General features: G+C 35.7%; 1 protein-coding gene across 2 annotated transcripts; it reads right to left on the bottom strand.

Annotated features, from left to right (window-relative positions):
* Positions 1-22213: 22213 nt before the first annotated feature.
* Positions 22214-26905, bottom strand: LOC147566973 (uncharacterized). Of its 2 annotated transcripts, XM_086668830.1 has the most exons (5): positions 26821-26905; positions 25625-25787; positions 23765-24293; positions 23160-23562; positions 22214-22942 (listed from the first exon to the last, which is right to left on the bottom strand). In XM_086668830.1, the coding sequence occupies exons 4-5, from the start codon at positions 23471-23473 to the stop codon at positions 22303-22305; spliced, it is 954 nt and encodes a 317-aa protein (XP_086524956.1). In that variant the 5' UTR covers positions 23474-23562; positions 23765-24293; positions 25625-25787; positions 26821-26905; the 3' UTR covers positions 22214-22302. The 2 variants fall into 2 exon arrangements, with proteins under 2 accessions (XP_086524956.1, XP_086524948.1); XM_086668822.1 differs by having other exon boundaries at positions 23765-25787.
* Between the last annotated feature and the right edge of the window lie 510 nt (positions 26906-27415).

Genomic DNA, 27415 nt, shown 5'->3' with positions numbered 1-27415 from the left:
AAGTTGATCCCGCAAATAACCGGTTGTGCCCACCAGAATACCGAGAAATTATCCCTCACCTTCACATTGGTCGCCACGTGTCTCTCGGAAACTATTAGCTTCTTTAGTCAACTGACTTTGACCCAAACCTAGACTTGGACTATCTCCTTGATCCGGACTTCGATTCCACTTCCGTTTTCGCCGATAGATTCGTATTGGACTCTACTTTCACATGAGCACTAATATTGATCAGAATAACCTTTTCATTAAAATGACCAAAATGCCCCTCAAGTATGTCTTTATCATGATGCTTTCACATCGAACTCCGTAAATGACACCTGAGAAAGAAAATCAGACAAATCATCAGAGTAACCGCTCGAACTGGACAAACTAACCCGAGTTAAAAGATTCAAATGAGACATTTTCATGTCTCATCAAAGTGTTTTCTAATAGTTTTCCAGTTCTATGAGGATGTGGCTTGACTGGTCTCGGATTCTCCGTGTGGGGGAAATACTTAGCTTTCAGAAATTGAACCCACATCGCATTAGGCTCAACTTTGATTCTCCAAGCTAATTTACTAAGCATATCCTGGTTGTCAAGTTCAGGAAGATGCATACCGAGATCTCCCATGAATTTTCGGAGGCAAATAGAAGACCAAGATTTCGTGCAAATGCCCTTGGACTTACCCCACCAGAACGACTTTTGAACAGTCGAAATGCTTTTGCTTATGTCTTTGGGGATGACGAAGCATTGCATTTGGTATCAGGGTACGGCGGCAGCTATTGCCGAAATGATAACAGTGTGCCCGGCTTGAGAAAGGAAGGAGTGATTCCATTTCTCCAATTTTTGTTTGATTAGCTGGAGAATATCGTTGAAGACCTTTTTCTTTTGCGCTCCAATGAACAACTGAGCTCTTAGATATTTCTCCGAAGTGGAAGGATATTTCACTTTTAGAGTCTGGTTGATAAGACGGATGAATTTGGGGTGGGAGTTCTTGGAATAGAAGATGTTGGACTTCTTGTAGTTTATCATTTGCCCAGAAGACTCACAAAAAGTGTTAAGAATGTTCTTGAGAATGTGAATATTGTCCAAGGAGTTGCGACCGAAGATAATACAGTCGTCAGCGAAAAGGAGGTGAAAAATAGTGAGGTTAGGATTGTTGGTGGGAAACCCCTTGAAATTACCAGAGTCGTGATCAGCTGTATTCATTCTACTTAAGCCTTCCATGGCTAGAGTGAAAAGAAAAGGGGAAAGCGGGTCTCCCTGCCTAATACCTCTAGAAGGAAAAAAAGTGGCCCAGGACGACCATTGATCAACACCGCCATCGAAGAAGTAGAAATACAACTGGAGATCATCTTAATCCAATGTTCAGAGTAACCCAGTTTAGTCATGATATCTGTCAGAAAATTCCACTCGATCCTGTCAAACACTTTAGACATGTCTAATTTCAAACCAAAGTAGCCCTTTGCTCCTTTCATTCTTTTCAGCGAGTGAATGATCTCCTGCCCGATGATAATGTTGTCCGAGATCTGTCTACCCGGCATATATGCAGCTTGGAAATGCATAACGATTGGGTTAAGCGTGTCTTTAAGCCTATCTGCCAAGATTTTAGTGATAATCTTATAGGTAGTATTAAGGAGGCTAATAGGCCTATAATCTGCAGGGGTCTGCGGAGTAACCGTCTTAGGAATGAGACAGATGTGAGTATGGTTAGCTTCTGATGGCAAAGTAGCAGTGTGAAAAAAATTCTGGACTAGGGTATGGATGTCGGGGCTAACCGTGTCCTAGTTGGATTGAAAGAAAAAAGGGGGGTACCCATCTAGCCCGGGGGCCGCATCTCTATTAAGACCCTTAATGGCATTATTAATTTTCTTCTTCCTCCAGAATAGTAATAAGATTATTGTTCTGGGCTGGAGTAATGGAATGGTGAAAAAGATTGAGGATATTCGGGGCAGTAGTAGTGTTCGCCGTAGTGTTGATGTTGAGGAGGTGAGAAGTGAAGGTGGATTGGATGTTATTGATCCCTTCTTGCCAATCACCGGTGTTGTCTTTAATTGCCATGATCTTGTTGGTACGGTTACGTTGTATAGCCTGAGAATGAAAGTACTTAGTATTTTTATCCCCTACCGAAAGGAAGTTATTTCTAGATTTTACCTTCAATAGGCTCTCTTGATACCTGTACCATTCTTCGAGTTGTATGTTCAGGCTCATAATCTCCTCCTTATTATTACTATTCTGTAAGTTGTCTGTGATTCTCTTAATATTCATCTCAATATTGCCGAAAACATTTTTGTTCCATTTGGTGAGGTGTTTGCTTAACTTTTTGAGCTCATCTTGGATGTCTTGGTTATTAGTCCATATTCCCGCAATGAAATCATGACACTCTAGGTGGGTCATCCAAGTACGAAGGAATTTGAACGGTTTAGGCTTATTATTAATCTGGTTAGTGTCAGAAAGAAGAATATGAAGGTGGTCAGAGCCTACTGCATCTAAATGTGATATACCGGAGAATTAGTATAACGTCAGCCAAGTAAGGTTAGATAAGGCTCTGTCTAGTCTCTTTTGAATGAGATTCTCGCCATACTGTTTATTACTCCAAGTATAGGGACTACCCTGATAGCCCATATCTGTTAGCTCAAGATGGCTAATAATGGAGAGGATCTTAGAAATGTTAGAGTTAGTAGAGTTAGAACCTCCGTCTTTCTCCTGCATATCTAGAATATTATTAGTCCCCAATGACAATCCACGGCATATTGTTATCAACCTTAAGGGTGTTGAGGGTTTTCCACAATTTAAGCCTATTTTTATGATAGGGGCAACCGTAGAAACCAGTAACTATATTATGAAGAGTATTATGCGAGTTATAAATATTAGCATATATAATATTATTATCCGAGTAAAGGATGGTGGTGTCTAAGTGATGTTTCCAATACATTACTAGGCCACCTGCTTTAGTAAGAGGTTCGACAAAGTGACTCTTATAGTGTTTACTAATCTTAATATTTTTGTTGATGATATTAGATTTATTTTTAGTCTCGGATAGGAAAATAATATCCGGGTTGTTATGAGTGATAAGTTTCAAAACGTGTTTCTTAGTGAGATACGCTGAGATCCCTCTCACATTCCAGCTAAGAATGGAGGGGTTAGGGATTTTGTTCATAATGAACAAGAAAAGGTATGCGGGCACCCACTTAAAGAAGTAAGGAGAGGGTAGCTCTTAGACTCTCTAGCAGTGGCCCGCCCACCACAAAACAAAATTAAAGGGGAATCTATCTATTCTATATGGAAAAGGGGAAACTATTTGAACCGAAGAAAATAAACTAAAGGAGAAAAAAGACGAAACAAGAAAATTAGCACAGATATATCTCCTCATCCAACGGGTAATCTAAATAAGATACCAACAACTAGGAGGTTAACCTATTAACAAAAACAACTAAAGGATAAAAATCAAGAAATGCAGGAAAAATTGAGGGTAATATTAGCAAGAACGCTATATAAAAGACTCTTATAACAGGAACATAATCTCTGGTTAAACTTCAAAAGCACATCTATCTTATACTAGATGTGGTAAAACTGTTCCAACAGTAAAAATCAAAAGATTCTGAACATAGCAGAAAACACCTTAATAACTAACTAACATAAGATGTTCAACAAAAAACCAACATTAGATACCTAATCACACAAAAAACTAGACTAAGTTAAACAGAAGATAAAAGGTTAACGATCAACTGTGGTAAAAACGATCAGGAAGGATGGGTGAGACAACGTTAGAGGAAGAAGGAACAACTGAGAGAGCCCACTTATCGAATGTGGTAGGAGCAGAAAGCTGTGTTTCCATGGGTGAACTATTAACCTGGGGTTAAGGCTTGATACAAGGAGTGACAGGATGCTCCACTATTCTACATTTGTGACAGATAGCCTTAGGGAATTTGAAGTAGCTAAAATTAACAAGCTTACCACAGTCTGTGAAGATGGAATTGAGAGTGGCCAACAGAGGAGTCCTAACGTCGTACATGAACTGAATCCGAATATTAGAATTGGTCACCATGCTGAAGTTCTTAGGCTGAATCTGGAGAATGTACCCCATGCAGGAAAAAATTATCTCTAAGTCATGCTTATTTTGAATTGATGAGGGTAAACTCGAGAAACTACACCACAAAGGTTCCTGCATGAGTGCTGGAACCTCATCTCTCAGAGGAAAATCTACCTCCTGCATAACCACTAGAAAACCTCTAATGATCCCAGGTCTACCTTGGTTAATTTCATTCATGACTATGAGGTTTCGAGGTTTGATAAGGAAGTGATAAGGCCCAGTAGCAGAAGGGTGATCCTACACTCTCTGAAGAAGCGAGACTGCGCTGAGAGGTGTTTCCTAATGAAGCCTATGCCGTAATCGTAATGGCAACACAGACGAGCTAAGAATCCAGAAGATATTTCGAGGAGTTCTTTGTTTTCGGATGGCTTAGGGTAAAAGAATATGAATAGGTTTTGTGTGAGGAAAACCATTAACCTCCCTTGTATATTTATATTGTTTATAGTTTACATAAATATGTAATTGACATAGATAGCTATACACAAGAGAAGAAAGAAAATACATAAGATAGGAAATAGTATATACAATATATTGGAAAGAATCAAGTCCAATCTCATCCAAAATCTTTAGTCAATTATTTCCTGAATCTGATTATTATTACCATCATTACCCTCCCGCAAATTGAGCTTCGAGGAGACGCGAAGTTTCAATTTGGGACAAAGCTCCAAGAACCGGAAATGAGATAAGCTTTTCGTCAAATATCAGCGAGCTAATCATGAGATGGGACAAACTGAATCAAATTATCCTTAATTAAAATATCTAATACCCTAGAAGACACGTGACCAAGTCGACTATGCCATATAGCAAGTGGTGCATTGACTGAGACTGAAGTAGAACTAAAAAATGAGGAATGAGCTTCATCCAAGACAAACAAATTTCCTCGCCTACTGCCGCTGCCCAGAATCCTTCCTTTCTTCGGAACCTGACGTCATATGACTTGAGGCACCACTATCGGCATACCAAGACGGATCTGACGGATTGGTGATGACGAGAGACTGAAGAGCATCAGCGGCGGCTTCAATAGATTCAGCATCGACAACGTGGGCTTCTCGGCGAGGTGATAGAGATCGATCATGAGGACGACGACGAGATGAGTCACGGGTCCGACGAGGAGAGGGTTCTCGGTACGGTTGTCGTGGTGAATATGGATCACGGCGACGAGGAGAGTCTCTTTGACGTCGCGGTGGTCGACCAGTAAGCAAAAAACAACGATCAGCAGAATGCCCAGGCTTCTTACACCACTGACAGACAAACGTCGGTGTGGACCGAGAGGGTCGTCTATCATGGCGAGGGGGAGACCGAGAAGACCGATCATAACGAGAGGAACGTTGTGGAGACCGATATTGACGATGACCTGAATTGTAGGTAGAGACATAAGCACCTTCGGTAATAGGAGGAACAACCCGAAAGGATTTTATAACACCTTCTTGAGCCTGAAGCATAGGTAAAATATCTTTAAAAGATGGAAGAGGTGGTTTAGAGAGAATAGATCCGGCTAAAGTTTCATAATCCGGGCCGAGACCTTTCAAGAACCAGTATACTTTCTCAGCTTCAGAAATATGATGACCAGTGGTGGCTAAGGTTTCACATAAAACCCTGTAATTACGAGCATAATCCGCTATAGATGCATTACCTCGTTTAATACATTGAATTTGTTCCTTGAGCTGAAGAGAGCGAGTAATGCATGGACTAGCATAAGTTTGATTGAGCTGAGCCCAAACATCAGCCGCTCGGGTTAAGCCTATAATGTCAGTCATTGCCTCTTTGGAGAGAGAACTATAGATAATCGAAAAAACAAGGCGATCTGTAGTTAACCAAGATTCATAGACGGGATTAACAGTTAACGAACCTGTAGGGGAAGCAAGTGTAGGTTCCGGTGGAGGGACCGTATTATCAAGATGATGAACCAGACGTTGACTTTCCAATAAAGATAAAATCTGAGGACGCCATAGCAAAAGATTTTCTGAATCAAGTTTTAAGTTGATCATAGAGCTAAGATGCGGATAAGATATCATAGTTGGTGCCGAAGGAGATAAAATAGCACTTGAAATAGAAGAACCCGGTGAAGATTCCATAGCAAACAAACTTAATAATAAAACCTTTTGAGGATTTTAACCTCGATATGAAATCGGGAAAAATAGCTCTTGAAAAGAAGAAGACCTCGGTAAAGATGAACCGGACAATAGAATAATGATCTCGGTTGGAGACAACCGGAAAAAAATAACAAGGATCGAACTCGTTAGAGAATGGCTCTGGATACCATAAAAGAATATGAATAGGTTTTGTGTGAGGAAAACCATTAACCTCCCTTGTATATTTATATTGTTAATAGTTTACATAAATATGTAATTGACATAGATAGCTATACACAAGAGAAGAAAGAAAATACATAAGATAGGAAATAGTATATACAATATATTGGAAAGAATCAAGTCCAATCTCATCCAAAATCTTTAGTCAATTATTTCCTGAATCTGATTATTATTACCATTATTATAGGGTAGCAAATGGTAAGATTACCATAGTCAGAGGCACTGAGTTGGATAGACATCTGTTGAGTTAGGTAGTCTATATTTTTGGCTGAAGAGGAGGTCGACATGAAAAGTTTAGAAAGACTATAGATGAAGAAGAAGATGAGTCTTCCTCTCCAGGAGGTTTTGTTTCTGAAGAGTAGAAGAGGCCAGAAAATAACTTTAAAGAAGATATGACCTACCTCCTTGCTATATTGCTTTGAATACCTAATGATATCTTTCTATACACGTGTCTTCTAGAGTATTAACACTCGTCTTGAAGGATGAGAGATCTTCAAGAGATCTGTAACACTTGTACAGAGAGAGATAAGAACCTGCCCCGGAAGACCAAGAGGCTGAAAGAGGCTACAGATCCGACGCATGCGAGGGAGAACTTGAATAGTTTACTCGATTGAATCAATTAGTTACTACACATGTTGGAAATCAAAGGAATTTAATTGACAGATGTAGAATAAGTTAGGGTTGAGAATAATTACCTTGATCTTCTATTGATTATACTCCTTTGCCTGATTCCCAAGGCTATTGAAAACTGTTTTTTTTTTGCTTCTTAATTCTGCGTTAATTCGCCTCAAGGTACCTTTGATGTTGACTATTGTTTGTTGTTGGCTTTTTTGCGTGATTGCATGTTGAGATTAACGGTTGGATTATCTTCGATTACTTGCTTTGTTAGTGGTATTAGGTTTTCTTTGAGGAAAAAAGGGAGAGATGAATGCTTTTTGGCTAAAGTCAGCTGGGAGACTCTCTCTCCTCAAAAACCTATTTGCCTTTCACAACTCTGTGCCCAACTTTATAACAACTAGGTTCTCACAATCCCACGATCTTATCAAGGAAGAAATATCAACCGACTTATAAATAGGGAGAGAAATACGTGGGTAGAGAGAAATAAGTGGGTAGTTGTTATTGTGGTAATATTTTCTAACCAATTTCAGTTTTTATATCATCCGTGAGATATGTTCCTTACGAATCTCTAAAATAAAATGGACGGCCAGACTTATCTCCTAGATAACTAACTGACCTGTTTTAACATAATAGATTTCTACTTCTATTTGTGAAGGACAGAAAAGACGACGACTGAGAAATAATATAATATTTAAAATTGACATTATTTAAAGTGATTCATGTCCCGAAATAGGAATTGGTCAGCTCGGAAGCCCCACGTAGGAATATTGGTCGGAGAAACATGTCTCCAAGTTGTATTGAAAGAGTGCGGGGCCATGAAAACCAAAGACACATTTTTTTTTGATGAAATATGAAAACCAAAGACATGTTTCTCAGTGCTTATTAATTTATCATTTAATTCAATGGAGAAACAATTCAGCCATACTGTGATAACATGGAGTGGTGGTATCTCATAAAAAAAACACGGAGTTTTGGTATTAAAGGGTGCCTTGACATTCATGGTTGCTTCCGCACTAAAGAATGGTGCCAATAACATAGGTTGTAATGTTAACTAGCCTCTGGTCTATAAATATGAGCTTTAGTTTGTTAAATAACATCTCTCTCTCTTATTTCTCTTTTATCTCTCTCGTATTCTATCTAAACTAGGTATCTCCCGCGTCCTGCGGGAGCGATCAATTCCGTCGGGCTTACGCCAGTCATAGTCGAAATTTTTCAGAGCACAAGTACGGTGAGTTCAAGCATTCGCTCAGATGCACGTACTACGTTGTCTAAGTAAATCGTCGTCCGATGTCACACAGACCAAGCGAAAACCTAGACGTGCTAGCACGTTTTTTGGCCTATTTTAATATTATGTGGTGCCAGCACGTCTAGGTTTCCGCCAGGTCCGTGTGACATCGGACGACGATTTACGTAGACAACGTAGTACGTGCATCTGAGCGAATGCCTGAACCCTCCGTGCTTGTACTGTGAAAAATTTCGACTACGACTGGCAAAAGCCCGACGGGATTGACCGCGTCCGCAGGGCGCGGAAGATACCTAGTTAATAGCGAAACGAATAAGCAAAAATCACCTTCCATTAGAGAAGAAAATATAAATTTAAGATCCAATATTACGGGCCTCTCTCAAAGAAAGTAGCATAAAATTGATAAAATGTTGAAAATCTTAAAATATTTAAACATTCATTTGTGCTCAGCATAAAAGATCATGATTTTTTTAATAATTTAAGGAAAAGAAATTTTACAAATTAAATATAATTTTTGTTAAAGAAAATAAAATAAAAATAATTATAATATTTATCCAACAAAAATAAAGTAAAGGTAAAACAAATTGTTGTTGGATAAGTATTATAATTATTAGGGCGCCTAGTTAAAATAATTCTCATAACAATAATTTCCTTATTTTTTTTCTATCTGGCAAAAATGTGTCAAAAAGCAATACATTATTTTTTTTCTTGTAGGAATCTTTGTCTTTACTTTTTATCTTTCTTGAAAATATTTTTTTCTATTCACTCAAATGGAAGTCAGACTTCAGAAATCATTTGGAAAAAAAAGACAACTATGAGGACCAAACCAAAACTACAAAAGAAATTAAACAAAATGTATGTGGGTAAAGGGATCCTTTTGCCACACTTATATTCATTGTAATTTAAATAAAGAAATTACACTAAATGAAAAAAATAATATTGTACATGAGTGCGTGAGACCATTTTTCTAATCAAATAGTTACATTAATTTGATAATCCAGTGAACACAACAACTTTAATTTGTTTTTATTTTGTTGAAAGAACGACTTTAACTTGTTACTACAAACACCTTAAATCATATTGTTCATCAACATATCCATACAACTTTGAGAAAAAAAGAGGAAAGAAAAAATACTTAAAAAAACCTAAATCTGGAAAAAGGAGAGAACATAAAATTTATACAATGCGAGAAACAAAGATTTAACTGGAAAAATGTTATCCTCTTTAAAATACAAAGATTTAACTGGAAAAGGAATCCAATCATCCTCTTTAAAATTGAACATCTTAATACATCTTTAATCTGTAAAAAATAGAGAGCAAGTGAAATTAGACACCATGCAAAAAAAGAAAGTGAAATTAGACTTGCTTCAACAAAAGAAAGAGAGATTCGAAAAAAAAATTGATTATGTTTGAGATTATTGACACATTAATATTTGTAAAAAGCCTCTAAAAAAGACTCATTACTTCTACCAAAAACATAATTAAAATCAGTAAATTAAAATTTATATTGTGAGTCTGACACTACGTGGAACAAACCATTATTAATAACATGGTTCAAGAGAGTTAGAGAGTCGGAGAGTGAGATATGAAGATGACCATAAATATAATGATCCATCACTTGCACATATCTTCTTATCAGCCATCAAAAGAAAATGAGTTTGATGATTAAGTAATTTCTTTTTTGCACCATTATCATAACATATAACAACAATAGACAAAATTACCAATATAATAACGAATTATATATATATATATTCTATAGCATCGGTCTCTTTGAAGAATTCCATACAATTTTCACTCTCATCTCAATTCGTTCTTGCAAAAGGTATAGACTCCACCATTTGCTTTCATAATTTTAACACTCTTGGATAAAGAACTATCAAATTTTTATTAATTCTTCGACAAAAGATTCCACTTCGTTTATCCAAATCTAATTATACTAAAATGTGGGAATTTCTTTACTCTCTAACACAAAATTCATATTCTCCATTAATCATTTTTTATATATCTCCTTTTCTCCCTGAAAACAAAATGAGCAACTTTGCCAACAACATCATATGCAGAAAATGGTCAATAATATCCACGACCGTCATGTGAGTGAATTCAAAAAATATGTTTTCTGCAAAGAAAAAGAAGATTAGTACAAAGTGAATCAGTAGAATGAAATAGAGAGAAAATCGAATCAAAGAAATTCGAGAACATTAAAACTTTAGAAAAAAAAATACTTTCCCCCTCAACATAAAAACAGGAAACCTATATTCAGAAACAAATACTTGTCAGCTACTCACATTTTTCCTGCAAGATTAAACATAACATCAATTAGCAAACCACGATTCATTATGGACAACAAAAAAGAAGTTTCTTGCAAAGAGGAAAAACGATTAGATAAAAATAAAAAACAACCACAGAAGATGATATTATCTGCAAAAAAAAGTTAGAGTTAAAGATTCACACATCTATTATATTAAAACAGGTCAGTCAGTTATCCAGGGGATAAGTCTGACCGTCTATTTTATTTTAGAGATTTGGTTGGGAGCACATCCGACAGATGATATAAAATCTTTTTATGTAAACAGACTACAAAAAGAAGGGTATCTATGTAAATCAACCAAAATTGGTTCGAGTAACTACTACCCATACATTCCTCTTTTTTTTTCTATACAGTAGAAAATCGTGAGAGAGATCTAAATAACTAACCACCAATAATTATGGGAGGAAGAGAAATTAGTGGGGAGAAAATCTCTCCTCCACATTCTTGATCGTTTTTTTTATGAAAAACTAGAAAATCGTGAGAGAGATCTAAATAACTAACCCACCAATAATTATGGGAGGAAGAGAAATTAGTGGGGAGAAATCTCTCCTCCACATTCTTGATCGTTTTTTTTTATGAAAAACTTCCCAAAGTAACTACTTCGAAAAATATATAAATAGGACTCTTGCGAGACTGATATCTTTTCACTGTAAAAAAAAACAGTCTCTCATATCTATTTTATAGTTCAGGCTTCAATGAAATATTATTTTTCTTTTTTAAATGTAATTCTTTTTTTTTAAAATGTAAATAGCTTAGTATTTAACTTCTACTCTTAGTTGTTTAATGTATAATTATTGTTTTCTCTACATGTAAAATGGCTATTCAACTGTTACAATATTCTTGACACGACGGCGCAGCCAAAAGGGATCTACTGCGCCCGTAGGGCGCGGTGGGAACCTAGTTAGCAAAAAATTAACAAAAGAAGAGGACATTACCTGAAAAAAAAAACTAAGATAAAAAAATAAAGATGAGATTAAGTCAAAACAGAATTTCAAAACTCAAGTTTTAAAGCACAGCTTGATGAATCACACATGGGCAGGTAAACAACGGATAAAGATTTGAGGATTCCAAGACGACGGTTAAGATTTACAAATAAAGATTACACGGCTAAGATTTATAAACGCCACTTATGACATGGCAAAAAAACCTAGCTGAACTGTTTATAAACGCCAAGATTTATAAACGCCACTTATGACATGGCAAAAAAACTAGCTAAATTGTTATATAGATGGGGTTAGTTTGTTAAAGGGTGCCTTCACACTCATGGAAGCTGAAGATGACCCAGCTACAAAACCCCTTATCTTGTGGTTAAATGGGGGTATACTCTTTTATCTCTCTAGATCTCTCTCTCACTCTAGTGTATGGCGGGTTGGTAGCCAATTTTACAAATTGTTTTGTATGAATGCAGGTCCGGGTTTCCGGATCAAGTAGCGGATATCTTTATTAAAGTTGTGTTTGTTTTTTTATATTTTCAGATCTAAATAAAATCTGCACTTCAGATTTTAGATATTTGTTATTTAATCTAAAGCAATCTGAAAGTCTAGCTGAATTTGGATCTGGCCTGAATAGGCTGAAATAGAACCATAACATTTCAGACTTCAAAACAAGTCCGAAATATAACCCTAATTTTTTAAATGCTTCAAATGACCATTATGCCCCCATGATTCAAAAAAATTCTTCTCTATATCAAAACATTTCACCACCGCCAAACCATACCTCTAGTGACCACAACCACCACCCACCAGACCACGAACACCACCACTTGACCATAACACCACCACCACATGCTAGAGTGAAACCACCCCCACCACAACAAAATACCAGAAGCAGACTATTACAACACCACCACCAAGTTATTTTTTTTTTAAATAGAAATAGGGTAACTAGCAGGAGTAGTAGGTGAAACTTCCATGAAAAATTACTTACCCATATAAAACCCCAAGGGTGATTTTATAGGCAATGCCCAAAGTTGTTAAAGACAATCTTGATAAAGGCGATTCCTAGTTTGGTTAATGTAGACGATTATCTACGGGTCGGAAAGTCCAACAGTCAACGGGTTGACATTCGAAAGTCTTGTCAGATCGGGTCGGATGCGTCTGGGACACCGGGATGGTGTCGGCTTATGGGGCTCCGACGGTCAAGTTAGATACTCGGTCAAATGAAATAAGAAAGTCAAAGTGGGCGATAGAAGGGTAATCGTCGTCAGAGTACTTAGGTGTCGGGACTCGTAAAGTTGTCGGAACAGATCTCCACGCTAGTGATATACTTACTGTAATGAAGAGGGTGATGGTAATGGTATCGTGATGATAACCTGCTTGTCGTAAGTGGGTTTTGCAGTAAGTTGTTGGTCGTAATTGAGTCTTGCAATAAGCCTCTGATCGTAAATGGATCGAACGGTGAGGATCTGTAGATGGACGATGTTGATACGCCTAGCTTCTTATTGCTAGATGTGTGATGTAGTAAGAGGGTGGTCGTATAAGGATGGTGATACGGCCAGCTAGTTACTGCTGAGAGATAGATTAGACAAGAAAGCTCTTTTATGCAGTAAGGTGGTGGTGGTATGGTGTCGATACAGCTAGCTAATTACTGTTCAATATGGGACTACCAAGCTCTTATCTTCCAACTTGTAAGACAATAAGTCAGAGACTTTGGGAAAATAGGAAGATCTTTGAGAGGCTTATCAAAGAATATGTGAGTGGGAGAAGATGAAGTAGACTAGATTGTTATTACCGAGTATTGGATGCCTTAGTCTGAATGTAGCCTCTTCTATTTATAGTGGTAGAGGGGGGGGGGGGGGGTTTCGTCTTGATGACGACCAGCTAGTAACCGACGTAGTTATTTCGTGACGTTACTCCTGAGAGGTACGTTAAGGGATAGGGGATCTGATGTACCGACCATCCGATGAGTTTTGAATTTCTCGAGGGACGACCAGGATGTTACCGCGTATACGATAAGCTACTGGTCGGTAACGTCCGTCTTTTAGTGGTAAATACGAGATATTTAACACCAGTGTGGTTACGGATTGCGCAATAATCCTCTGGTCGTAAGATAGCTTAATACTGGCAGGTAGCTATCGGGTCACACGTGTCAGATATGCTTAATGTCAAGCGGGTATTGATTCGACGGTCAGAGTAGCGACTTGGGCCATTATCGAGCCTTGTGATCGGGCCTCGCGGATTTTATCCTTACGAAGCAGTTGTTCTATTATTTTACAGGCACCTCGTTGGGAGAATATTTTCCCATACAGTTAAAAGCAATGTGTGTTAAGAGGAAATACATGTTTGACCTAACAACGTCAATTGTCGTTAGGTTGCCGTCGGTCGTCGATAACTGTATTTTTTCACTCCCTTCTTCTTTCATCATCTTCTCCCTTCATTCTTCTTCTTCTTCTTTCTTGTTCTTCATTCTTCTCTGTTCATTCTCTTCCTTCCTCTCATATCTCTCTCTCTATTAGTTTTGTTTTTAAAACTGGAAAGAAATAAAATCTTCTTCTTGTTCTTTGTTCTTCGTTCTTCTTCACCGGTCTGGACCTGAGGAGGAAGAAAGATTTTAGTATTCTTTGGTTTTTAAAACTGGAAAGAAATCAAATCTTCTTCTTGTTCTTCGCTCTTCTTCTCTACCGGTCTGGACCTGAGGAGGAAGAGAGGTTTTAGTATTCTTTTGTTTTTAAAACTGGAAAGAAATCAAATCTTCTTCTTGTTCTTCATTCTTCTTCTTCTCTACGGGTCTGGATTTGAGGAGGAAGAAAGGTTTTAGTATGCTTTTATTTTTAAAACTGGTAAGAAATCAAATTTTAAGGACATCGTAACCCTAGAGTCTACTGTCGAAAAAGAAACCAAATCTCGCTTCGAAGAAAGGTTCAAAACTGAAAAGAACATGTAGTTTTTTACTAACTCAGATTTTAAATTTGTTTTTGGATTATCTAGAAATAAGAGGTTACCTGATTTTAATCAAAACATACACTGTGACCAAATTAAACATTTATCTATTTTTAGTACTTTATCTAGAAGTGAGATTATGAAAAAATTTCATTTGATGATATTGAAAGGGTGCCTCTATAGGCGCCTTCCAAAACTGCTATAGGGGTTTCCCATCTGTAGGCGGACCCCGTACAGCCCGGGAGGCGCCTCCCGAGCACTCCCCTTTCCTTTTCATCTTCTTCGTTCATTCTTGTTTTTCTTCTTTCTCTACTTTCTCTAAAACGAGAGATTTGTATAGCCGTTGACCGATTATAGTAACCCTAACCATTTCTGACTTTTTCATCTTTCGAACCCATGAGAAAAGAAAAGAACCATTGCTCGAGTCTATGAAAACCATAGCTTGAAATGAAGAACCCTAGCTATTTCTGGTTTTTCAATTTTTGAATCCATGGAAGATATGAAAACCATAGCTTGAATCCATCAAAACCATAGCTTGAAACGAAGAACCCTAAACATTTCGGATGATTTTCATGAGAAAAGAAGAAAACCGAAGCTTGAATCCATTAAAACAATAGTTTGAAATGTAGAAACCTAACTATTTTTTGTTTTTCAAGGATTGAATCTTATGGAAGAATATGAAAATCATAGCTCGAAATGAAGAACCCTAACCATTTAAGATGTTTTCAGCTGCTGAATCCATGGAAAAAGATGAAAATCATAGCTGGAATCCTTGGAAACCATAGCTTGAAGAGAATAACCCTTTTCTGATAATTTTCAACCTTTTGGATTGGGCTAGTCCGAAACGTTTCGGGTTAGACGGTCCGTCTTCTCTCGGACTAGCCCAGTCTGAAGACAAGATTTGGACTTCGGACTTATCATTCCGAATTGGGGGCGCCTATAGTTGTCGGAGTTTGACCTTAGTCAAACTCTCTTTGGAGGCCCCTACAACATTTTTAGGAGGCGCCGATAGTCGCTTCCCATATTGAAGTCTATTGAAGAATGGATTTCAGTATGAATGTTTTGTTTTTAGGGTTTATTCTTTTCGATTAATGATCTTATGCGTTAATGACTATGTAGTGAAAACTGAAGTTTTATTTTCGAAGTAATAGGTGTTTGGATTAATTTTACTATGAAAATATCTCATTTTGTTGAATTAAAATAAAATGATGATGGAAAAAAGATGAATAATTTATTTTAGGTCTTCGTCGGTGACATTTTGCCAGAGGAAGTGGAAAAGAAAACGAGGGTGACAAACACCCTCAAATTTGGGCATTGCCTCTAATCATACCTGGTCAATTTTTTTGACCAAATCTTGGGTAAAAAAAGATACATTGCCTTTAACATGTTCGGGCATTGTCTATAAAACTTCTCAAACCCCAATACCCACCATTCCCTCCGTCTTCATCAATCAACACTGTAAAACCCTCGACAATGTCAAGTGAGATTTAGAAAGAGTGAAGTTTGTAGAGTGATCAGGAAAAATTAACGGCACCATAAACATTAGTAGTATTCGCATATGGAAAAACCCTGAAAAAGGTTTTGCCCGTGATGAAGATGAACATCCTAAAGTTGCTTACAATCTTTTCAGTAATGAGATTCCTGTAACTCACTCGCCAGGATTGATGATGAATAAGGTGATCGGAGATTAGAGATCCGTAAAGAGAGAGCCTTGTTGATCTTTGGTGAGAGGGAGAGAAAAGGAGAAGGAGAGAGGAGAATACTGATTACGGTTTTCTTTTGTATTTATTTAGTCAAGAAAGAAGAAAAAATAGAAAATAGAAATTAGTTTTTTTGTGAAAAGATCAATTGGGGGTAAAAATGTCAAAATTTTATTTCAAACATGATTCAGATATTGAAAACAACACATATAACTTGTAAAATAACTCAGCTAATTTAAATTCATCCCCCCCCCCCCCCCCCCCCACCCACCTAAAAAGAAACACACACAACATAAATCTTTAAAACATGATATTTTTGGAAGTTTGAAGTGGATGTTGGGCATGAGAAGTTATTGAAATTACACTTAAGGGGCAAACTGAATTTTTGGCTTAAACCAAATAGGCTTAGTGGGATATTGTTTAGCTCCTTGTTGCGACATCTGCTCTTGATTAGAGAGAATAACCCCCTCATCGGCAAACCCCAAACATTTGATCTTCAACACCATTATGAGGAGTAAGTTTACGGCCGTCAAGTACATCTTGGGTTAACATTTGGTAGCCATAGCAGTCGATAATGTTGACATAAACTCCAAAACTTTAGAGGTCCCACTTTCGATTCCCGGAAGAGGTGGATTCCATGGTTTATTGAACTTGAGTTATTAAGGTATAAATAATGTAGTTGGGCTTTAGGCCATTAGGCCATAGTTTATTTGGGCTTTAAGCTCGTTTTTGTAAGAGTTTAATGTAGGCGGGTATAGCGTTTATCACATCTTTGATGTATCAATGTCACTGTAATTACTATCATAGACCGTAGTTAGTTTAAAAAAAGAAGGTACATCTTGGAAACCGTGTTAATATGGTTGAGTTCGAAAAGCTGTTTATTAGCTGCAATCTTGCTCTCCTTCTCTAGATATATGTGAGTACATCGGGGACAAGCAAGCTTGCTCTTCACTATCGTTTATCTCTGACCCTTTTGCTCTAATAAATTCAGAATAATATGTAAAAATAAAAGTTTTTGCACAAAATATTGGGAATTAAGGTGAAACTTTACTTGATCATTAATACATGTATTTATAGACTTTTACAAGAAAACAGTTAACATAAACTTTAACTTTAACAAAAAAAATAGGGTCCGTGGGTATATAGGCCAAAATAATAATCAAAAAAGGTTTAGGGTCCAATCTTGTTAAAACATGGATTTTTAGTCCTTTTACACTTTAGACAAAAAAACCTTATAAATCATGTAAGATTTACGCCTGTGTCCCTACACTAATAAAGCCGAATTTCTCATTGTGGACCCAGCGAGAATATTTGTAACGGAACAAAAGCGTGATTGTTGGGTTATTAATAGGAATTAGATATTTTCACCTACCCAACTTTCTCTCTCTACTTTTCACTGATTTGGTAAAAACCAAATTTTACCTAAAACGAAACGGTGAAAAACCCTAACTAAATCTCTGAATCGCCATCTTCCAAGAGCCAAGAAATCTTGCTGTTCATCAACCTTCTTACTTTCAACATTCCGGTTGAGGTTTCCGATTCAGGTGAAAAGGTATCGTTGTGATTAATGCCTCATCGTTTAGTTTCGTCGTTTGATTTTTGAACCATCGTTACTGTCAGGTGAAATCTCTTATAAAACCGATTTTGCATGTTAAATTTACATCATAAAGAAGTTAGTTGCATCGTTATGGTAAGATTTTGTTGTGATTTTTAGGGTTTTTTTTGTTCTGATCTAGATATTGAGGTTTAAAAGCTTTGTACTACATCATATTTTTGGGATCTGTTTGATAAATTATGCATAATGTTTTGTGATAATGAAGAATAGTTTTGATATCATTCAATAAATTTATGATTCTTTCTTATCTTTGGGACTAGGGTTAGTTTTGTTTTTTTGGCCGATTTTGTGAGTTTGTAGGGGTTTTGATCGGTTTTTTAAGTTGTTAGGTTTCATAATGTTACTTATCTTTTGCTTATGATGTATAAATTACACGAAATTTCTTATAAATATTGTTTTTAGGGTTCTTGAAGAATCAAAACATTTTAATTTTTTATTGCAGGAGAATTCAATGGCACCAAAATCAAAAATGGCTCCTAAAGCATCCAAAGATTCTACACCAGTCAGAAGAAGCCCTTTTAAAAGAAAAGCATTAGAGGAAGAAATAGCTCCTGCTAAGAAATCGAAAAACAAAGAAATCTCGGCAAATGTAGAAGGTGAAGTAGTGAAAAAGGCGAAAAACAAAACTATTTCTGTCAAAGAGGTATGATTTATTGTTACGTTTTAGTAATTACTGAAAATTAAATCAAAAAATTATAGATAATTTTACATGTAATGTGTTATTCTTTACATATAAATCTAAAAAATTTATGTAACAGGTGGGAGCAGGCTCAACAACCAAGAAAGGGAAGGAAAAAGATAACAATTGTCGTACTGTTGACATAGTTGGGGAGAAAAAGATAATTCCAGAGGGGAAGACTTTCAATCCATTCAGATACAGCTTGAGCAAACCATCGAGTTGATAACAAGCCACCGTCAGTACATGACGGAAGAAATGAAGGAAGAAATTGGCCATACACCTTTCTCAAAGCTATTTGAATCCATAGCAGAGGGGTTCATCCTTACGAAAAACTATAACGCTCGTCCAATTAGTGCAATACTAGATATTCTATGTCGATACAAAAAATCGACAAAAAAAATTATCATTGGTGGGGTTGAGTTAGAGTTTAAACCAGAAGATGTACCACTATTGCTTGGGATGCCAATGGAGGGTGCAGAATATGAGGCTTTTCCAAGGTTTCATGAACAAGATCCCTTCAAGTGTGCATTTCTAATGAAATATTTTGAGGAACCAATAAAAAAGTCAAGTAACAAAAACAAGGGAATTTCAAGTGCATATGTTGCAATGGCACTACAGAGATGTATTAGAAACCATGAACCAGCAATTGAATTTGTAAGTCTTTTAATCATGTTGTTAGCAGCCAACTTCCTGTTTGCAACTTTGGCTGGTTTCACAGTTTTGCCAAGCATTTATAAGAACATCATGTCGAGAAGGGCTATCAATAGGGTGTCATGGCTAAGAGAAATACACTCTTACATGATGGAAACCATTGACAAACATGCTGAAGAACCAACCAAAGCATCTGGTTGCCTGTTTCTTTTACCTGTAAGTATGCATACTTTACATGTTCTCTGTCAGATTTTATTGAAAGATACCATACTTTATGTAAAATTATATCTTATGTTAGTTGGGTGATGTGAAAATTTTACATATTGAATTAACCAATGATCAGAATATTGATATGCTGGAGATGATAGAATCTCTAAAGAGTGGAATGAAGTGTAAAGATGTTGAAATAGAAATGTTGAGAAAAGAAATAGCTGAGTTGAAAGAACAACTTAAGTTGAAGGAAAAAGTTAATGTGAAGGAATGTGAAGATCAAGTTAATGATGGAAATGATGAAAGTAATTTTGGTGATGAAGATAATGTGGGAGATAAAGATGTAGGTTAAGAAGATGGAACGGAAGGTGGTGAAGAAAATAATGGTGAAAAAGAAGAAGATAAAAATGTTGGGGAAACTGAAATTGATGATGGTGATAAGCAACAGGAGAGTGAGATCAACAATGATGATGGTAACAACTTTGGTGAGACATTTTCTATTAAATTTTATGAAAAATATCATATAACATGACTTACTTTATGCATAATTGCAAGAACTACTATGTTTCAATATTATAAATTATAGGTACTTTATAGACAATTATGGCTTGTCTGAATGAAATTTTTTTATACAAATTTAAAATTATGCATGCTTTATCAGATATTATTTTTATTACTTGTTCAGAACCTGATGAAAATGTGTCATGCACAGCCATAGTCAAGTATCAAATGGTTGAAGAGAGAGTTTATAGTAGCACCCCAACATTTTCGCTGGGTATTGATGATAATGATCCAAATGACTTTGCTTGTATAGCAGAACTTGCAAAATGTTACAAAGGAAAAGATGTGCACATAGATGAAGATGATGATTTTGTAGAGCCTTCACCAAAGACAGTCAAGAAGCCAAGGACAAAGTCAAAATTAGCTTCAAAGGGAGTAGGATTAAAACCAGATGATGTTGTTAAAACACCGAAGAAAAATTCTCTTATCAAGAGAGTGAAGGAAGCCCCTAGAACAAGAAAGCATACTGAAAAGGCAGATCCAAAATTAATGGAAGGTAAGGTTACTAAGAAGAATGCTACAATGTCGAATAAGGAGGTCGTTAATGTGGAAACTGTGGAAGATACTAAGGGGAAGAAACCAGCATCAGATGTTGACGAGAAACTATGCAACTGGAAGAAGAGCAAAGTATGGAAACAAGTTAAAGATGATGAAAAGGAGTTGTTGGAAGAGTTTAACAAAGGAGGGAAAAACACGTAATGAATTTTCTATGTATTAAAGATGTTCTATTTTGATTACGATGTTATGTTGTTGAACTATTAGTATTGTGTTTGTAACTGACATTATGTGAGCTTTATGAAATACTATATTTATGAGTATTACAAATATTTCTTTTTGGACTAACAATAACTGACATGCAGAACACTTGTTTGGCAAATCAAATCATGAGTGAGATCAGAGGGAGACAGTTGGACCTACTAATGATGAATTGCGAGACAGATGCTCAGATTATAAATTGGTGGGCAAAACATTTATTTTCGGAAGTAATGGTTGGAGCTGGAGAAGTATTCATTCTTGGAGCAGAGTTATGGGTAAGTGTTCAGATACATTCCATTATGTTTTGAATCTTTGTTTGAGAAAGTATACATACTTTACATGAAATTGTTAGTGTAGTTTTATTATGTTATTAATATTGTTTGATGAAGTACACATAATTTATCAAACAATATGACTGCTGAAATAGAACAGTTAGCATCTTGTAGCAGATTTATGGGTAAAGTATGTTCAGACCATAAATTTTTAGTTATGGCCTGTAAAGTATTTTTAATTTACGTGAACTATATCATTTTGTTTAATGTTTAAGTTAATCTTTATATGAAAAGATGCAAACTTAACGTGCAAATCTTGAATGTTTATTGAACAGACAATGATAAAATGCAAGGCAACCAAAGCAAACATAAATGCACTATTCAAAGATCGGATGTTAAATGAGGCTGATATAGGGCTGCTGTCTTATATAGTTGCACCAATGTGTCATGTGATGATTACAGATGTAAGTAGGGGCATCCATTGGACGTTGCTTGTGTTTGATTATTTTGATCAATCTTGGACACACTACAACTCGTTATTCTTCGACATCCAACTACGTAAAGTTTGCGAAGAGAATGCTGTGAAGTATGCGCAGGAGATACTTGATGTGCTTCATGAAATACAATATGTCAGTCCTGAATTTAAAAAGAAATGTAAGGAGTTGAATACGCCGTATGATCATCAACAAGGAGAAAAGTAAGTAACAAACTTGTTATATTCTTTTACATATTAGTATTATACAGCTTGATTTGATGTTACTTATTTCATGGTTTGATTTTTCGATAATTAAAAAATGATGGACAGTGCGGATTGTGGTCCATTTATAATGCTACAAATGGAGTTGTTGTTCATGAAACATTTCAAATGGGGAGTACAAAATCAATATCTTAGCGAAGATTGGACGGATTTAGCACAACGAAAGAGGGCGCAAGTGACGTACGAGCTTCTGTATGAAACCAGAGATCAGTGGAGAAAGAATTTTAATTGAGATTATGATTTTGTTTAGTGGTACGTTATTGGTCAAATGTAATAACTCGAAGTATTTGAACCAAAAATCAATTTAATGACATATTTCTATATGTTTTTTTCCTATAAATGTTTGAATTGTCATTTAAATTATAGTAATTTATGTTAGTGGTCATCTAGATAAAGTAATTTATAATGTGTACTGATATACACTAAGTAAGTTTTATAAAGGTGATTCATGATGTACCATAAATTATTATAATTTATGGTACACAGTATTGTATGTATGTAAAATACCTGAAATGTTAATACTGTATTATGTATACTTTATAATAAATTGTGCAAGCTTATTGCCACATAATGAAAAATTTAACATAAAAAATGAAATTTTACTAATTCGATTGTCATTAATAAGAACCGGAGATACATTGTATATACGGTAACTGAAGAAATAAAATCAAATATTAACCCTACATGTTGAGCGATTGTGGTAGGCAGGTTGTTCACACCTACCACATATCCTCAATTTTTTGGGAATGTTCCCTGAGCTCTCGATCCGTAATGTTCTTGGCCTACCCGGTCTACGACGAATCAACGGTGGAAGTGTTTTTGACTCTTCATCAAATGAACGAGGCTCATCATAATTTGGGATTGGCATTATATGTTCCTGGTAAGTCTTAACATAAGACTCAGTTGTCCATATAGGATCATAGAAACAATCTTGTTGATCGTCAGCCAAAGTTTTAATGCACAACATGGCGTGCTCACAAGGAACACCATCAACCTGCCACCTTCTACATGTACAAGTCAGATTTAGAAGATCAACACAATATGATGGATCAGAATAAACCTCAAATATGAGTGGTGCAGCCTGTGCATAATTCCAAGTAGCTGCACTATCATGTTTAGATTTCAAAAGATCAGTGATGGTTGGACACAAGAACGTAGTCCACTTCTTAGACAATTCACGTGCTACATTCATCTTGTTCATTATATGGGTCCGTATTGCATCCAACATTGCTGTAATTGAGAGTACACGAGCATATCTGATCTGATTATTAAAGGACTCCGATAGTTGAGAAGTTATTGTTGTGTATCTGTTTGAACCAAACAAAATATTATAGTTATGTCTTGATCTAAAAACTTAAAAAAGGTGTTTACATTATAATTTAACAAACCTAAATTACGATGATGTTTATGAAATTATACATAATTTCGGTATAGTATGATTTAAACATCCTAAATTATGAATAATGTATTAACAAATATATGTGATTTGCACAAAGATAATTTGAAAAAATTTATTGATCAAACCTTGGACCGGGGAAGAATGAATCAGCCCATGATGCAGGGTCTAAGGATTGAAAAAATGCAGCAACTTTGGAACCACCCATCTGTATCATCTGGTTAATAGTATTATTATACTCAGACTCGGGAGTAGCTCTAGCTGCCTTGAAAATCAAAGATTGAAAGAACTTTGATTTTCGAGCTCCATTAGCGAGTCTTAAATTGAGATTGTTCTTTAGATGCCAAACACAAAATGAATGGTTTGCTGTAGGGAAAATTTTCTTAACACCGTTGATAATACCATTATGACGGTCTGAAATAAAAGTATATGTCTTGTCCATATCCACAGCATTGCGTAAATGACTTAAAAACCATTCCCAATTAAGGTCATTCTCCGCGTCAACAACAGCATAAGCAAAGGGAAACAGACCTGAAATTTTGAATTGTGCAAGATAAATCCATAATAGTGTAATCCTATATGTCTAAATTATACGTAAAGAATAGGTAATGTAGTCTGATTGTGTATACTTTATGCTAAATTATGAAGAAAATTTTAAAAGTACGCAAAATGACAATAAAGTATATAAACTGAAGAAATAATATATTGAATTTATGTGAGTATAGGAACTCACCATTGTTTCCATCCTTAGCAACAGCAGCTAGAATGCAACCGTTAAAACGAGTTTTGCAAAAGGTTCCATCAACGTATATAACAGGTCTACAATATTTGAATCCAGCCAAACAAGCATGTGGTGCAATAAAGATTCTTTGAAATCGACGACTAACATCGTCAACTTCTAATTGAACTATGTTGTTTGGATTTGTACGTGAAAAGGCATCAGCATACTATTTAAGATTTGCATATGAATCTCCTTCCTGGCCAAATGCTTCGTTCATTGCAACTTTCTTCCCCTCATAAGTGTAGTAACATGGAAGTTGGACGCCGTAGTTTTTCAAGAAATCGTTCTTCAAACTTTTAGTGGAACGATCTGGACTTCTGGTTACATCATCACGAATAAGTTTACCAACAAAAGAACTGTTGATTTTGGGTTTCTTGATCTTCTTAATGAAATCAGCACAGTCATGTTTCATTTCCATGTCTTTCAAAATGAACAGATTCGCATTTTAATGGTGCCGATCCATGCACTCTCCATTTGCAATCTTCCACAGGACACACAGCAGTAACACGCTTTGTATCATTTTTTATGAATTTGAAATCATGTCATGTGTTAATACTATGTCATTGAAGAACAGACCACTCCGGCGAAGGTCTCCCTTCGCCGGAGTAATTTTAGAGAGAGAGAGAGGAAGAGAGAAAAAAAATTTTTTTTTTTTTTTTTAAAGTTTGAAGGTCGCCGGCCGGAAATTTGGCCGGCCGGCGACCTCTGTCGGAGATGGTGATGAGGTGGCGTAACAGATGATGTGACGTGAGTTGGCAGAGAGAAAAAACATGATGGAGGAGAGAGAGTGATGGTGTTATAACGGAAGGGGGCCATATGGGTATTTTTCGTAAAGTAGGGGGCCAGGCGGGAAGCTGGTCACAAAGTAGGGGGCCATTAGGGAAATAACCCAAAAAGAAATTAGGTCATTCATTTTAGGACGGATGGAGTATTTTATTTCTAAGAAGAACACAGTTATTTTTTTTCTTTAAATAGGGTATATCCGGTACCCTAGGGCACAGACACTTGAGAGGGATTTTTATTAGTTATTATTTTATTGAGATAGAGAGATTTTTATTACTTATTATTTTTTTGTATTATTTTTTGTTTATTTTCTCTTAAATTAGTTATTATTTTATTGAGAGGGAGAGATTTTTATTTCTTTTTTTAACCCTTGAAATTTATTTTGTTTCTTTTTTTCTTACATTAGAATTTTTATTTTTAATAAGGAAAAGATTATTGTTTTTTAAATAGGTAACTTTATTTCTACAAAGGACTATATTTTAAATTTTGAGAAGGGCTTCTAGGCAATATCCTTTATTATAAAAAGATGTTTGTCCCAGTCATCGTTTTTTCTTCTGTTTTATTATATAGATTATTGTAATAATTGAAGATTTCAATTCCTTTAATACAAATAATGTCGTCATTATTTTTTGTCTAAATTTGATCTCGTCTTAGTCAGATTTATCTGAACTTGAGTCATCGAGGTCAAACTTATTATGGTTAGGCTCAGAATAGTTATTTCTGATTAATAAAGTCTTAATTCATACTTATTTTTTTATCTGACTCGAATAGAATTAAAATCAATCTCAATCAACTATTCAGATGAAACTGATGCATGAGTCAGATAAAAAATCATACAACATTGAATCGACTTGAGTCTATTCAAATATCAAATTAGATTTTTGATCTAATTATGAAAAAACAAACAAACACTACCTACATCTTGACAATCGAGAAAGAAATGGGGCAAAGTAAAAAAAAAAAAATTTGCTTTAAAAAGATAAAAATACATAATCATATATTCTTAAATATAATGAGATATTTAGTTACCGTATTTAAGGGGTAACTTGGAGGTCGCCACAATTTCTTTTTGAGGGATGAGTCATTGACCTCGAGCTCACACGGTGAGTTGTGAGCTCGACCTCCACAGCCGTTGATTTGTTAGTTTGAGGTCCACTAGCCGCCGATCTCCAAATGCCCTTAAAAGGTACAGCTGTACTTTCCTCAAAAGAAGGAGTGGTTAAATCCAGTAACTAATAAACCCCTATCTATACTCAAAATTTCAAAAATACCATAGAAAATCAAATCTTCTTGGGTTTTCTCCTTCAAGTCTTCTTCAGCCAAATTAAGTGTTCAATCATCACAGCCATCTTCTTCCTTCTTTGCTATAAGCATAAGGACAATCTTTCACTTTCTCTTACATATTGGGTTTTTCTTTAAGCAATTTTTTTTCTCTTATTCACTTATTTGATTGTTGGTTCTAGTTAAAGATTAAGTTGAACCCTATATATGAAATCTCTTGAAGTTCTCCAAGTTTAATGATTCACACATTCAAATCGAAGTTCCGTACCACTTTAACTTATCATTCGAAATTGTTGTCATGTTCGAGTTTAATCTTTTCTATTAGAAGACAAATCGAAAGGTCGATCAATGTCAAATTTCATGAATGAAAAGCATTAGTTTTCTTCCCTCAAATCCGACCAAAATGAACTTTTTCTATCGAATCTAATGAGGGTCTTGTTTTAGTTAATCAATATGTGTTTGAAATATGGAAAAGAATCGTCCTTTGCAAAATTTCTACACTTATGTGCAAATTTCATAGATCAAAAGTGCTGATATCTTTTTAGTTTCAGATAAAGAAGTTTTGGAGAGAGAAAGAGAAAGAGAAGATCTGAATTGCCTTTAAAAATCAAAGGTCATTTGTGTCTTTTAAAATATGTGAGATTTCTACTTCCTTATATCAAGGGAATTACGACTGTGAGGGCTAATCTATCAAAATCAACGGCTGTGGAGCTCGAGCTCACAAATCACCGTGTGGGCTCGAGCTCAATGAATCATCCGTTTTTTTTTTTCTGAAATATAATGAGATATTCACTTCACCAACATCACTATTGGCATGGCATTTCAATTCTATAAAAAAAATGTGAAAGAAATTTAAGAAGGAACTTAGATCCAAAAATAAATTAGAGGAAAAAATTCAGACAAAGTAAAATATATTGGACAAAATCAAAATAAGAGAAACTTACCATCATTTATAAACCCCTTGACCTGCCCTTTGTGTATCTCAAACGCCACATCCATCATATCAGATAGAAATTTTCTTAGGATGACAGAGAATGAGTCTATGGTGTTCTTCTTATATAGACCTAAAGCCCATAATAATTCTCCAAACAACGGCGATGAGCCTCTAGTTTTGAAAAACCATGGTTTTCATGACATACTTCTCACATCTGACGTGGATCCTAAGGTTCTAGATTCTAGAAATATCTCACTTACTCTGTGCTTCTATTTTCCTAATATACCGCTTTGCATGTCACATTGTAAGAGTCTCAGTTTTTACAAATAAACCGATTTCATCTCACGTGATTCCAAAGCCGTAATTTTAAAAAACAATTCTGTAATTTCTTATTGTTCAAGGATCTTATGTAATGATTTTGTTAAAATGTAAACTTTTCATATCATTCTAATTTTCTTATACTTAGAAAAAGAAGGTAATAAGATGTGATGATAAAACAAGTTTTTTTTTCTTCCCTAAAAGGTGGGGATGTTTTTCCGATGATTTTGTGAAAGAGATTTGAGCTTTTGATTAATTAGGAACATGCTCAGTATTAACTGCCAGTT

Source organism: Eschscholzia californica, unplaced genomic scaffold (genome assembly GCF_041429995.1).
Source record: "Eschscholzia californica isolate CP2 unplaced genomic scaffold, dmEscCali1.0.p SCAF_1, whole genome shotgun sequence".
NCBI classification, from domain to species: domain Eukaryota; kingdom Viridiplantae; phylum Streptophyta; class Magnoliopsida; order Ranunculales; family Papaveraceae; genus Eschscholzia; species Eschscholzia californica.
This window is presented reverse-complemented; position numbering and strand designations above follow the sequence as displayed.